The sequence below is a fragment of the Canis lupus genome, chromosome 12 (genome assembly GCF_011100685.1).
Source record: "Canis lupus familiaris isolate Mischka breed German Shepherd chromosome 12, alternate assembly UU_Cfam_GSD_1.0, whole genome shotgun sequence".
In the NCBI taxonomy this organism is placed as follows: Eukaryota; Metazoa; Chordata; class Mammalia; order Carnivora; family Canidae; genus Canis; species Canis lupus.
The window spans coordinates 65,191,197-65,206,576 of NC_049233.1; the positions used below are offsets into that span (position 1 = coordinate 65,191,197).

The following is a 15,380-nucleotide window of genomic DNA, read 5'->3' on the forward strand; positions in this document are numbered from 1 at the left end:
ATGTCTACACCTTCACCTCCCACCTGAGCCGAAACCAAGAGTCAGACGCTTCCTGACTGCACCTCCTAGGGTGCCCCAGGGCCATGTTCTTTCTTAAGGCTCAACATTCGTCAGTATCCTTCCTTGCCTCTTCACCTGGATGACATCTATTGCATCTTTTCCATCTGAATCAGAAGACATCAGTGGGAAGACTCCAAAGCGGACCAGGCTATGGAGCCTATATATCAGGCTGCCTCCTAAATGGAGGGAGGAGGAGGAAAACTATACACTTACTGAGCACCTACTAGGCTAGCACCATTCTAGGCCGTAAGCAGTAAGGCTGTCATTATGCTCCCTGATGGAATGCTCTCGATATCTGAGACACCGATCCTTCTTGTGTCTCTGGTGGCAAGTGCCTTGGTACGTGTGAGGAGGCAACGTATGGTATCTGGCATAGATGGTGCGTGCACACGATAGTTATTGAGTAGGCATTTGGGCCACTGCGAGCAGTGTACACAGAATATGCATCACAATTCAGGTTATAAAGGACTAAATATAAATTCTTCATGTCGATGCATGATAAATAGTGATAAAGATGTAATGAAAACATTTATTCCGTGTATTAAATATTTTAAAGCCAAATTAAATATGTCTTCCTAGTTCTGAGAGCAGTAAGGTAGAGAATGCAGATAATTCCCCAGCCTGCACGATAGCTGGGAAATACAGATGCAGGTGGAAGATTGCTCTCCTATGATGATGTGCAGAAATGGGGAGCAAGGGAACATGGACTTTCTTGCTTTAAAAACTGCTGACGACCATGGGTGAGATCAAAGGTAATAAAAGTCAGCTTCTGGGCTATGATCCAAATGAATTCATCAAAAAATAAAACCAACTTGAGACACCATCAGGCAAGAGCCCTGTACCCAGCAAAGGATACACCAGTTACTCCAGACACAGTGGATGAACCACCGCGGAGACAGACCCATAAGCCCTCCACCCACCCCCACCACCCACCACGGCTCCGCAGAGCCTGTAACCCCCAGGAAGCCTTGGAGTGAACAGCACATTCAGGTGCACGCACTGGGGTGCCGCTCAGAATTGATGAGACACATCTGCTCAAATGTGGTTTAAACAGCCTTTTCCTCACCCTTATAAATGGGGGTGCTGACACTCACATCATACCAAAGTATGAAAATGACTGACACAATGAAGGCCATCATCATTCACCCACAGGACGGAAGAGGGCCTGCGCAGAGCAGCTAGCCCAGCATTTCCCCCAAGTGGTAGATGCCTCCCACTGGTGGGACAGGGGACGATTTTGGGTGGGACTTTGGTGTATTCGTTTCCCAAGGCTACAGAAAGTACCATAAACTTAGTGGCCTAAGATAGCAGAAATGTATTCTTTTATAGTTCTGGAAGCTAGAAATATGAAATCAAGGTGTTGGCAGGGCCAGGGCCATGTTCTTTTTTTTTTTTTTTTTTTTTTTTTTTAGATTTATTTATTATTTATTCGAGAGAGAGAGAGCAGAAGGAGGAGCAGAGGGAGAGGGGAAACTCAAGTAAACTCCATGCTGAGTGTGGAGCCCAATGTGGGGCTCGATCTCATGACCCTGAGACCACAACCTGAGCCTAAACTAAGAGTTGGACGCTTAACCAACTGAGTCACCCAGGCACCCAGGGCCATGTCCTTTCTTAAAGCTCAAGGGTAGTTTCCTTCCTTGCCTCTACCTAGTTGCTGGTGGTGGCCAACAATCCTTCACTGTAGAAATATCCTTCCAATCTACCTCTAAGCCCACACGGCATCTTTCCTGCACCTCTGTGTCTGTGTCCAAATGTCTTAGAAAGGCATCAGTCACTGGATGAGGGCCCATGATCTAGTATGACCTCATCTGGATTACATCTGCAAAGACCCTATTTCTTTTTTTTTATTTAGAGAGAGAGAGTACCAGCAGGTGTGGCAGGGGCAGAGGGAAAGGGAGAGAGAAAATCTTAAACAGGCTCCATGCCAAGCGTGGAGCTCGACATGGAGCTCGAACTCATGACCCTGAGATCACGACCTGAGCCGAAACCAAGAGTCAGATGCTTAACCAGCGGAGCCCCCCATGTGCCCCAAAAGACCCTATTTCTAAAGAAAAGTCCTAGTCACAGGCATTGAAAATTAGGACTTGAACACGTTATCTTTTTGGAAGACATGGCAACAGGTGAACGCTGTTTTTTTTGTAGGCATGTATTTTAGTGTCCAGCAATAAAATACAACTAGTCCATCAAACTATGATTTCCCTGATCCGGTATCATTGCTTAAAGCGATGAACAGCTAAAAAGTTAAAAAAGAAATGGATCTCTTTAAAGGAATATCTTGAGTAAACACTTTTTGCAATTGTTACGTGGACGTAGCAAAGATTGTGAAGGCGGTGCATTGACCCCTGGGATGCACCGAATTGGTACCAAGCCCTCTTTTCAGGTGGGTGGTAACTAAGGAAAATAAATGAGCCTCTTCTTTGAAAGCTTCCTGCAAGAGACTTTACAGTCTCCCTCACAATTAGGCCATTGTACTGCAAATCTCACTGCCCAAAAGTTCCTTGCATCTAACCCCAATTCCTCTTGCTTTAGTCAAAAAGATGACTGCTGGATACCTCGCTTTTGTACTATTCAAAACTATGAAGTTGTCAACATCCAGGGAGAGAAATTATGGGTATGCAGAGCTTCTAGGAACTAAGAATTTCACAGCATGACCCGTGGATTGTTGGTTGCCTGAAACCACTATTTCGAGTCCATAAGAAGAAGGACCAAAAAACAAAACAAAACAAAAACAAAAACAAAAACAAAAGAAGAAAGACCAAATCAGTACCTGAGGAGGGAATTACGCTTCTCAGTGGGTTTTGTGGCTTTGGGGTCAGCAGTCCTGGGACTGTGGCACACGCGTGCCCTCTGCACCTCTGCACCTCCAACTCCTGCGCACACACCCGTGGCAAGCCACGGGGCTGGCAGGTTAAGACGTTCTCTGCCCTCTTCTCCCTGATATTTATTTATTTATTTATTTATTTATTTATTTATTTATTTATTTATTTATTTATTTATTTAAAAAGATTTTATTCATTTATTCATGACACACACACACACAGAGAGAGAGAGGCAGAGACACAGGCAGAGGAAAAGCAGGCTCCACGCAGGAAGCCTGATGTGGGACTCAGTCCCGGGTTTCCAAGATCAGGCCCTGGCCTGAAGGCCAGGCTAAACCGCTGAGCCACCCGGGCTGCCCTTCTCCCCAATTTTTAAGAGAATCGCTTCTCATCTGATGTTGAGCTTATCACCCCGGAACCTCGTATTAAACAAGAGGATCCAACCCTGTCTCCGTTTAGGGCCGTTTGATCTCCATGGAGAACATCAGCTCAGCAAAGCGGGGTCAGGGAGAGGGGGTCTCGTGCACTTTCCCCAAAATCTCCCTGCCTCTACCCAAGAGGCAAAGGATGCCGCTTGTAAAATCATTAAATCTTCCCTCCAGAAAAGGGAATAATCTGCTCTTGTACGATCACAGGAGGAGGCTTCAATAGAAAGGCAAACACCCCAATGGTGCCAACCAAAGAAGGCGGCTACATTTTCAGGGTTTAATGTCTTAGGAACCGTCAGGAGGGCCTGGTGTTCCTTTTTCAGAATTGCTGATCTGTGAACTACATCCCCCCCCCCCACACCCCTGCCACTGCATATAAATCCAGCCCATGAGCAGAGCCAAAGAACACTCTAGAAGAGTTCAAACCCACTCGAGCCTCAAGGTGTACCCATTTGCTTCTGATTTTGACCTGTGTCCAAGCCTCCCTGTTTGGGAACAAACTCGGGGGCCAGGCATGTGTGGGCACCCCCCTTCCTCCCTCACCTCTGCAGAGGCTTCTGGGTCGCCCGCCCCATGCGACCCGTTCCTGCTGCAGTTCTGGACAGGTCGGGCAAGAGCACCTGGAATGTTGAGAAGGTCCAAAGGGAAGCAGGAAGAGACAGAGGGACAGGAAGGAGAAAGCCAGGAGCCAGAGAGAGAGAGAAAGTCCCGGAGCAGCAAGAGGGGCAGAGGGAGGCAAAAGGGACCCACATGTGTGAAAGTACAGACACCGCTGGCGGGGTTCTAGCTCAGGCTGCTGGTGACCCCTTGTCATTTAGGACCCAAGGCCTAGCTGCTCATAGTATGTGAACTTGGCCTCTTGTTTAATCCAAAACAGTGAAGCTGGCCCTTTACTTGGATTCTTTAAGCAAATGAAGCCCTGAAAAAGCCACAATACCACCATCTGCAAAATTATTCTCAAATAATACCTATTCATGCAATAATAACTCCCAAATTCCAGAGTCTTAGAAACTATTGTTTTTCAGTACAAACAGTTCTCCCCGCCCCGTCTCACGCATGCACACACACACACACACACACACACACACACACACTCGCCCTCCACTCCCCACCTTACTTCCCCACATCAGTCATAACTTCTCCATTGAAGGAGCAGCTGCACAGCGAGCCCCTTCTGTGACCATCACTGCCACCCTCCCCCGGGCTGGGGGGCCGCGGCCTTGCTGGGGATCCACGACCAGCCGGTCTGCCCAGGCTGGCAGGCAAGTCACCCCCCTGGAGCGGCGTCCAGAGGGCTCCGCGGGGGAGCAGCCCGGCAGCTCCAGGGATCCCAGCTCTGACACCCAGATGAGAAGGGGAAGTGGCCCAGGGGGCCCCCGGGGCCCTGCTGGGGGAGACCGGGCGACCACCTAGGGGTGCATGTAGCCTGTAAGCTATGGAATGCAGAGAAAGACGGGCAAGGAGAGAAGCAGAGACTGGAAGGGGGCCAGGGGGTGAGGAGCCCCGGAAACAAGAGCAGGGCCCTGGGGGAGCTGCTGGGCCTTTGTTTCCTACCTTGGTGGCTGCGACTGCCACTGCCACCGGCCGCCTCCCTGGCTGCTCTCAGCGCCCTGGGGCCCAGCACTCAGCGCTGCTGCTGCTGCTGCTGCTGCTGCTGCTGCTGCGGGAGCCAGGGGACCTCTAAGGACTTCTCGGTGGCACAAATCAGCACATTTCCTCTCTGCCCCCGGACTGCCTTTCACTGAGGCTCTAGGGGAGGTGTGCAGACTTTCCTTCTCCCGGGCTCAGTCCCGCCCTCGTCCTTGCTCAGATAAGCTCATCACGTTCTCCCTCAGGTCCCTCTGCGGCCTCCTGTCCCGGCCTTCCCGGTTCAAAGGGCACCAGGCCACACCACCTATGGGGCTTGGCATTTCATTCGCTTCAATTAAATTTTCCATTAACTTGGTCTCTGGCCAGTATAGATTTTTCCCTTTAAGCTCGTCTCAAAGCTCAGATCACTCAGGCCTCAGAATCAACCTTATGACTCCCCTCTGGTCCATTTAAGTACATTTATATATTTTCTCCCCTAATGAGATGCACAGAGACCAGCCATAATTTTAACGCCTGACACCTGAACTTCTGCAGCCCTCCCCAGTGTTTCTGGTTTGCCTAAGACTTTGTTCTAGGCCTATGGCTTGATTTTTGCCTGTGAAAATTTCGCCCAAAGGCAGTTCTGCCCAAAGTCAGCCGTCTGGGATAATGAATGCCCTTCCAGTCTCACGAGGAGAGGAGAGCAGGTTCCATAAGCAGCCCCCCTCAGGTCTTGCAGCTTTGCCAGGCCTCCACCCACGTTGTTATGGCCAACTCCTAAGAGGTGGGGGAGGGCGAGGGTAGGGGGCCACCTTTCGCAGGCATGCTGTTTCCTCAACAGCCCCCAGACTTTTTGGTCTTTTTAGAACTTTCGGGAAATTAAAAGCGGTCCTCAAACAAGAAGAGGTTGGAGTCACCAGGATAGAGGACAGGTTGTAAGTTCTGGTTCTAAAGGGACATCCTGACTTTCAGGGAGGCTGAGGATACCTTCCAGGATTCCTAACGCTAGTGAAGCAAGCTGCCAGGTTGGGAGATGCTCTGTGGAGAGGCCTATATATGGCAAGAAACCAACAGCTGAATCCTGCCAACAACCCCACGAATAAGCTAGGAAGTGGATCCTTTCCTAGTTGAGCTTCGAGATACAGCCTGGTGTGGGACCCAGAGCCAGGGGACCCAGTTAAGTGGCCCCTGAACTCCTGAGTCACAAGAAACTGAGATAATAAATGTTATTTTAAGCCACTAAGTTTTGGGGTAATTGGTCGTACAGCTAACTAATACAGATGAGAAAAGTGTATTTGTTTCATTTCTCTTGACTCCAAATATCAGGTTGGAAATCATAATGATTAATTCAGTTGCAGCTAGGAAGTTTCTGCCAAAGAGTACCTATTCGGTTCTCTGCCAGAAAGTTTATGGGATTTTTTTCAGCAAATGGCTTACTGCTTATGTACAAGACCCAGAAACTACCCAGGAATAGGAGAGAGTTCATGAAATTTATCTTAGAGTGGTATATAATGGCTTAATTGGAACATCCATGCATTTAACAATAATTATTGAATACTTGTCTGTGCTTCCTCAGTATCTACAGGACTCAAAAGAGAACATAAGCCTTGCAATGCAAAGAGGTTCAATGAATTACTGAACATTGAAAAAATCAGTTTTAAACTCCACAAAATTCAGGCCTTTTCCACGAGGGTATATTTTTCCCTTTTAGCTCAATATTTTTTTTTTTTTTCAGATTTTATTTTTTTAAGTACTCTCGACACCCAGGGGCTCAAACTTACAACTCTGAGATCAAGAGTCATGTGCTCTACTGATGAGCCAGCCAGGTGTCCCTAGCTCAGTGTTTTAAAATATGTACAGAGAAACACCTGGGTGGCTCAGTGGTTGAACATCTGCCTTCGGCCCAGGGTGTAATCCCGGGGTCCTGGAATCGAGTCCCCCATAGGGCTCCCTGCAGGGAGCCTGCTTCTCCCTCTGCCTATGTTTCCGCTTCTCTCTCTGTGTCCCTCATGAATAAATAAATAAAATCTTTTATAAAATTAAATAAAATATGTACAGATATTATAATTTCATAAATGACATAATCGAAAACACAATAAATAAATTTTCCGAAATGAACTCATATTGATGCCTGGGGGCAGAACTCAGATTAGAAATCCTACCCTGGTGAACACTCTGCATCTTATGCTGTAGTAGCTCCGGCGGGGCTCCCCCTGGACCTATCTGTCTGAAAATATAGGAATTCCTTTGTATTTGCTGCAGGACTTGTGGACACTCCTCTTTGAACCTTTCCATCAACACTTTCTAGAGGATTCTTAACACCTGAGTTGGATACTGATACTCCTTGCTCTCCTCCCACATGACCCTCTTTCCAACCCTTGGCTTGAGAACAGCACAGCTCATTTTGTTCACATGGGCCGGGCTGTGATGGGGCAAGCACAGCTCTGGGATATTCCAGTCACTGGCTTGCAGTGAGAGACAAGCAGCTGCAGGGAATCTGGTATAACACACCTTCCTTCTTCTTCTTCTTCTTTTTTTTCCTTTTTTTTTTGCCTCCATCGTTCCACATATTATTTAAAATACCAGGTCAAACTCTGCCTAATGTCTGGTGGAGTAGGCCACTCTGTGTGGGTTTTGTAAAGACAGGTGAGCTCTCCTGGTGTCTGGAATGATGGGCTTGGCCTATCCTGTGGCTGTCATCCAGCCAGGATGTACCCTGAGCACAGATGCATGAATGAAACACTCTTTGGAGCCAAGATAGGAAACCCAGAAGGATAAAAGAGAATTAATGTATTTGGAGTACAGTTTTGGCCTGGATTTTGCTAAATGGGGGGTTGGGGTTTGTTTTGTTCTTTTACATCGTGACGAGATGAACTGACACAGGTGCACCACAAGCCACTTGTGAACATCCATTTTGTGCAGTCAGGCTTCTGAGTTTCTGAGCCGGGGAAACAGGACGTACACCCTACCTGGCAAGTGTTGGGTCACAGGACGCTACTGACAACTGGCTTGGGAGGCAAGCGAAGGGTCAGGGAAGAGAAGACCTGGGCTCACTTTCCTCCCCATGGCGACCTTTCTGTGTGGCTCTGAACCAGTGGCCTTGACTCTGCGGGCCTCAGTGCATCCCAAATGGGAAAGCTCACTCAATGTTTGCTGACTGACTGAATGATGTTTCCACGTAATATAACTCATGGGACACTTGATAAGCTCTATTTCCTTGTAGAAATCAACAATCTTTCAGAAAGATAGGTATTCCCTGTGTAGTCATTCTCTGTAGTGCTATCATGTTAGATGAACCTGTAGTTCAACAAGGAAGCAGATTTGATTTCCAGAGGCTGGGTATATGGGTTCAGCTGTAATGGAACACACTGTGAATGTCTGTTACGCCGATGGTTTTCTGGAACCTGGCTCAAAGACCACCAAGCCCAGGAAGAAAACATCAAGCTTCAAGAACAAATGTCCTTCCTCATCTCCCACCCCTACCATCTGTGTATCGAAAAAGCTACTTGAGAAAAAGTAAACAGTTTGTTCCCATCACGTTAGAGCTTCAAAGGCAGGAAACCAATCGTGAAATTAAATCTCGCAGAAGAGTTCAGCTATCACATTTGTGGTTTCCAGAGGTCTCCCGCACTCTTGGCGAGCGGACGACGTGTTCTGTTGTGTTGCATAGAGTTCAAGTCATAAACATTTGCTGCAGACCTGTTACATCTCAGGCTCTGCCCCCCAAGTCTATCCAGCAGGGAGACGAGATCCGGACCCAGATTCTTGCAAGAGAAGGCAAAATTAAGTGTCACTGAGGATGTGTCAACAAGGGTCTGGGAGAATGGATGGCCATCTTCTCGGGATTTGGGGTGGCTTGAAGGACAGCAGGGATCCTGCTGCGGCAGGTGGCCAGGCCACACTGAGGACTTTGCCTGTCTTCTTTTCTTGAAGATCATCTCACCAGTGCAGCAAACCTGTCCTTTCTCACCTGGACTTGCACACCTGCCTCCTCCTCTCCATGGGCATTGGAGCATCTTCAGTGGCAACACTTGTACAGGGGAGGCACTGTCCTAATGCAAACAGACTTATTTTACTGCAAACCTGAAATGAAGTATACATTTCCCTAGATGAGCCCACGCTTTATCATGCAAAATGTGGTCGCTGCCCCATAGCAGCACCAATACCACTTGTGTACCTGTTAGAAATGCAGACCCCCAGGCCCCACGCCAGCCCCCCGAGGCTAGAATCTGCACTGGAACAAGATGCCAGGTGGTTCCTGAGCACAATAAAGTCTGGAAAACATTGGCTAACATTTATTTATAATTGAGGCCTTTTCTTTTCAGTATTCAAAGATTAAGGTAAAATTTCCCTGTGATCATCGCATGGCTTCTGACAGAACCACGAATGTTATCAGATCCACGTTTCTGCCTCCATTCTCCTAAAGCACCAGAGAGCTGCTCTACTTCCTAAAACACACCACGTGGGGCTGTCGGTTAAGAGAATTAAAGGGAAATAATCAGAGTTCCTGAAATCAAGCCAAGAACTCTACCGTCCAGACTGGATTCAGGTAGTCTGGTCTTCCCCTGACACAGGAGAAAGATCACAGGAGAAAGTTTAGGTATCAAAGGTCTGAGAATGCGATTTGGGAGATGCCCTCTCTCTGTTCCGATGTGAGCCGCTCTGTCTTGGTTTCCTCACTTTCATCTCTTGGGGGCCCCCCGGGGGGCACCCGCTGCTCAGAGCTAGCCTCTGTCACCTCCAGCTGTGACATCTCCTCCTACTTCTCCGCTGGGTTATTAGCGTTCCCCCTAATGGCTCCAACAGGTGGGCATCTGCACTTGTCACTGGTAATGGGGAGATCACTACCGTTCAAGCCGTCCCTTCTACTTCTGTGGCTTTGACATTTCTTTTTTAAAAAATATTTTATTTATTTATTCATTCATGAGAGACACAGGGAGAGAGAGAGAGACAGAGGGAGAAGGAGGCTCCTTGCGGGGAGCCCAATGTGGGACTCGATCCCGAGACCCCAGGATCATGACCTGAGCCCAAGGCAGATGCTCGACCACTGATCCACCCAGGCGTCCCTGGCTTTGGTGTTTCAAAGTTCCTTAGGAATACAACCTACCTGACTCCCAAGGGAGATATCTTGTAAGTGTTCCACCTGGGTCCGCAGCTGCCAAGTTCTCTACCTTAGTGGAGGGTAAGGAGAGCATCCCTTAAATCCACACTTCTCAAACTATAATGTGTCTTCAAAACACCTGGGATCTCTTGTTAATGAGTGTGGGAGGGCCTCTGAGCTTTTGCCTTTCTCAGGTGATGAGGATGCTCCTGACCAGAGTCTGAGTGGGGAGACCTTAGGTTGAATTAAATCTATCAGCAGAGCCACAGAGAGCAATCCCACATGACCTGCTGTCATATACTGGATCAGGAAATCATGTCTTCCCCCAAATCATCCAGTTTTTGACCACAAACCTTGTTTCTGGGGCACCTGGGTGGCTCAGTCGGTTAAGCGTTTGCCTTCATTCAGCTCAGGTCATGGTCCCAAGGTCCCGGAGTAGAGCCCCACATCTGTGGGCTCCCTGCTCAGCCTCTGGCTGCTTCTCCCTACCCCTCTCAAATAAATAAATAAAATCTTTAAAAACAACAACAACAACAACAACAACAACAACAACAACCTTGTTTCTTTGATAGTTCCTTATATGTCATGGTTTTGCATTTTCTTCTCATCTGATTAACCATCTTCTAGAAATGCTCTCATAAGTGTTGACAAACCCTGAAACTGTGTGGCACCAAGGCTGATAGATTAGAGCTTGGACTGAACAACACTGGGGCAGAGAGCAACCTGGTGCAAACGAGCTCAAGACTGTGCAGTCGTGTTTAGGAATGACGTGGAGGGGGATCCCTGGGTGGCGCAGCGGTTTGGAGCCTGCCTTTGGCCCAGGGCGCGATCCTGGAGACCCGGGATCGAATCCCACGTCAGGCTCCCGGTGCATGGAGCCTGCTTCTCCCTCTGCCTGTGTCTCTGCCTCTCTCTCTCTCTCTCTCTCTCTGTGACTATCATTAATAAAAAAAATCTTTAAAAAAAAAAAAAAAAAAAGGAATGACGTGGAGGGATATGGAGCCTCCATCCCTTTCCCCTTACATGTGCCCTTCTTGCCACAATAGTGGGTGATAAGCTAACTCTTCATCTGAAGTAATAATAATTTAATGTGTTACCCTTTAAGGGAAATTTGACAAGGCAATCTTAAAAAGGCGATGTCTTAATCTAAAGGCAAACTCTCTACTGGTGTCATTTTAGGCTCCACAGCAGACTGGTGGAAACGACTTGTGGCAAGGGGGCCACTTAGAGCGTACGGTGACATAGCTGCTTCTTCCACTTTCTGTTTGGTTCCCAGACACATGAGACATACTGTGCTCGGTTCTGCAACACCTATGGCATGGAAACAATTTCCCCAAGGTTGGTGGATTTGGAGCAATTCACGTTTTCAAATCAGCCATGGGCTAGGGAAGGGCTCATGAAGACAATTCGAGTCATTGCTTCTGAAGCCAAGCCAACTAGGAAGCAAAGCAGCCTTCAGGTAGAAATAACTGTCTCAGTCAAGGGAAGAAGTGAGGCAGCTGCACTGCTCCAGGAAAGAGACGGGAACTTTCTCCAGCCTGGTGAGCTTGGGAGGGAAGAGAATATCCTAGAAACCAAGGCAAGAGTTTCCTCAATAATCACTTAAGGAAAGCCGAAGGGGGGTTCCTGGAACAGGATGTTAAAACGAAACCATTTTAGTTTCAGTTTGGGCTGAGGCTGCAAGACAACAGACACCCCAAGGTAGAGTGAAGTGTGCAGGTCTTGCAAAAAAAAAAAAAAAAAAGATGGTGGAAAGCCAGTTTTATACCTATAGGTGACTACCTACATCTAACCTGCAAAAGAAATATAGAGGTTGAGAAACAGGCTGACTAGAAGATGAATTATGGAGAGAACAGTCTAGTATATTCCCAAGGGTTCCAAAGTGGCCATATGAATAGCTTGATATCTATCTCTGGAGCTCGAGATATGCAAGGGATTATTGTTTGATTCCCATGGGAAATCTAAAAGTGTGGCTACTCGGATGGACAAAGGAGAGGTGCCTGCAGGGTTCAGCCTGCATGCCCAGAGTTTGTTTGGGCAAAGGATGTGCAGTGTTTGTCAGGGGCCAGATGTAGGACATCAGAAGAGAGATCTAGGGGTGCCTAGGTGGTTCAGTTGGCTAAGCATCCTGGGATCGAGACTCAGGTCAGGCCCCCACTCAGTGGGGAGTCTACTTGTCTCTCTCCCTCTGCCCCTCCCCACACTTGTGTTCACTCTCTCACAGATAAAGAAAATCTTTAAAAAAATAAAAATTTAAAAATAAAAAGTTTGTTTTAGAACACGAAAAAAGAAGAGAGATCTAAAGTAAAGTCTTTGGGGCGTCTGGGTGGCTCAGCTGGTTGCATCTGACTCCGATTTTGGCCCAGGTCATGATCTCAAGGTTGTGAGATTGAGCTCCCTGTGGGGCTCTGCCCTGGCCTGCTGAGGATTCTCTTTCCCTCTCCTTCTCACCCTCCCCCTGCCTCTTAAAAAAGTTAGATCATCTCAGATTCTTTCTGTGGGACTGCCTGGTGGCACAAAGGGACCTCTGCAGAAAGAAGCTAGAGATTTACCTGCAGATTTGGGGCCATGGAAGGAATTGTAAGTGACCAGGTGACCAGCCAGAGAAGAGTTAGATTTGTCCATGTCAAGGAAAGTGCAGGTGAGAGATGGTAGGATCACCAAAGCACCCGTGTAAGAGCCCAGAGGATGAAGAATCAGCTTTAAACACCTGCCAGAACTAGGGAGCATGATTCCTACTCACAGCAGGATTAGTCAAGTAAAAACTCTCCTACCTCTTGCCTCTCTTCCTTCCCCTACTCTGGTCATGAAGGATTCAAAATCATTATTAGCTAGATATGAGAAGGGGCAAAAATACAAAGTTCGGTGTGAGGTGGAGAGAAGCCAACTGGCCTGAAGCACGTCTGAACTGGGAAAGGGGAGTAGTTCTAACTTTGAGTGAAATTTGAAGTTTGATTATTACACTGACCTAGATATATTAATTATTGAGTAGAGAATGTTTCATTACCTGAAAGGAGCAAGAGAAGTCATAAGATTTGTCCAAAATTTCATCCATGGACAGAATAAAGTGGTCCCACAGGATTCATTTAAAGAAGAATGGAAGACATGAATTATGGGACTTTATGATTATATCCTATGGGTCATTGCTTGTTCAACGTAACAGTGCTTCAGTGGTTTGCACAGTGAAATCAGATCATTCTGCTCTCCCCACTGCAAGATTCACTAAAAGACACATTAGCTTTAGGATATGTTCCTGAGTCAGCTAAGGCTTCCAGGAGAGGCCAGAGCCATACTGTCAGAACCAGAAAGCGTACCATGCGTGAGCAACCCCAACACCCTATTTAGGAAATGAAGGCTCAGAGAGAAGAAAAGATTTTCCCAAGCTTGCACATGTAGAGACATCAAATACAAACAAACAAAAACAATAAAGCACAAATATATATAGTATCTGCTCACATAGACCATATTTAATTAGGTAGCGTTCTTTGTAGAGGCCAAATTTCTTCCCATTTCCCAGGTCTCAGGGAGATTAATGTAAAATTGTAAACAGCCTTCTTGACAGTATCTAAAAATAAAAACCTATGCGAAGAATCTAGGTTTTTTCTTCTCTGCTGTCCTCTTAAGCTTAAGATAGAGCCACTCTTATTATAAGCATCTTTTTGTTGAAGGCTCGAAGCCTATCTGTGACCACATACGTGCGAATGTATTCATTTTGCATTATTTGTAGTAGTCACTCAATACCCCTAAAACTTTCCCAAGCTCATGCATTTGTCTTATCACAACACAAGATCTCACATGATGCTTAGACCAGAAGAGGGCTCAGTAAATGTTTGTAGAATGACATAATGCCTAGGTTCCAGTTTCACTGGCTATGCGTTCTTTATATATCAACAATACTGCTTCCAGACAAAGAAAAAAGGCAACATTTCTGCTCATCCTCGGGAACCTGGAATCTGGGCCTAGAGTCATGTTCAACTTTTTTATTATTATTATTATATATTTTTTTCATGTTCAATTTTTTACGAATCCATTACTCAAGATCACTAAGTGGAGGTTCCTAGCCCCTTGAGCAGAATGTTGTGGCCCCTACGTGCCCTTACCAACCTTCCCAGCAGCTTTCCTATGCTGAGCTACTCTGCAACAAAAGGCAGTCAGCCCCTGGATCGCTTTCCATCCTGTGATGACAGAGAAACACTGACTCTTACTGAAAAACCTATTTGACTCATGGCCTATTGATGTGGGTGGGTGGGTCCCTGTGGCCCTCAGGTAAGACCAACATAATCTATTCCTTAGCCCTAGTTTCTTCAGGATTCCTTTGTTCCTCACTGTTGTAGACTTTCAGTGACTCAGCAATGATGGATAAGTGTCCAAGAGTCTTAATTAGAGGAGAGTGAAGAAAATCATTCATTATCTGTGATGTGGTCTCATTGTCTAAGTTCTAGCACCATAGGCCTGAAAGCTCTAACATCAGCTCTCAGTAGCTGGAATAATCTCTTCCCACTACAGCCTGTATGGGGACTGTCTAGGCAGCCTTCGTCCTGGCCATTCCTGATCTTTCCCAGGGTAGGGGGTAGGCAGAGAAGCAGCCTGGGAGCCTCCAGCAGGAGAGCTCACCAGAGCTTCCAGGAGGGCAGGGACATCTGGGACCACCTGTGCGCACAGGGAAGACAGACAGACAAAGCCTACCTGACTCCATCCTGCCTTCCTTCTTCTCCTGGGCTTCTTCAGAGCCCCTGGAGCCCCTGGGGAAGGGCTGGTGGCTGAAGAGGTCATCACACAGGAGGCTTCGGCACAGCTTGGCGAGGAAGCGGAGGACATACCCGATGCTGTTCACCACAGGCAGGCTCCGCAGGTGCTGCTTCCCATCAAAGGATGCCGAGACTGGAAAGCCACAGAGACAGCAACTCACCATGGGGCACGAGGGCCATGGGTCCATGCAAGGAGGATTTTGTTTGTTAAGTTGTGCTTTGTTCTTAACTAAGCTTTATTCAGATTTCACCTGTCACTTAATGTCCTGTTTGTGTTCCAGGATCTCATCCAGAATCCCATACTGGGTTTAGTTGTCACATCTCCTTAGTCTCCTCTGGTTTGGGACTGGTTCCCAGTCTTTCCTTGTTTGGCATAACCTTGACAGTTTTGAAGAGTACCGGTCAGGTATTCTGTTAAATGTCCTTCAATATGTGGTTTTCGAATGTTTTTCTCATGATCTGACTGGGATTAAGGTTTTGGGGGAAGAATCGAAGCGCCCCTGTCATCACATCAGATCAGGGGTATGTGATGTCCACAGGACATCACTAGGATGTCAGCCTTCATCACCTGGCCAGATAGTGCTTGCTGCATTTCTCCACTGCATCCTCCCTATTCCATTCCTTGGAAACAGGTCACAAGGTCATGTTCACACTC

The 15,380-nt window shown here is 47.2% G+C and overlaps 1 protein-coding gene across 5 annotated transcripts in view; it reads right to left on the reverse strand.

The window, feature by feature from the left end:
• The window catches only part of SCML4 (Scm polycomb group protein like 4), a 105,926-nt gene that overhangs the window by 20,442 nt on the left and 70,104 nt on the right, over positions 1-15,380 (reverse strand). For 4 of the 5 annotated variants that reach the window (XM_038554870.1, XM_038554869.1, XM_038554871.1 and 1 more), the window contains one exon: positions 14,664-14,858. In XM_038554870.1, coding sequence (XP_038410798.1) covers positions 14,664-14,858 — 195 coding nt within the window. Of the gene's footprint in view, positions 1-4,861; positions 5,185-14,663; positions 14,859-15,380 lie in introns of those variants that run through there. The other variant, XM_038554872.1, reaches the window with a different exon arrangement.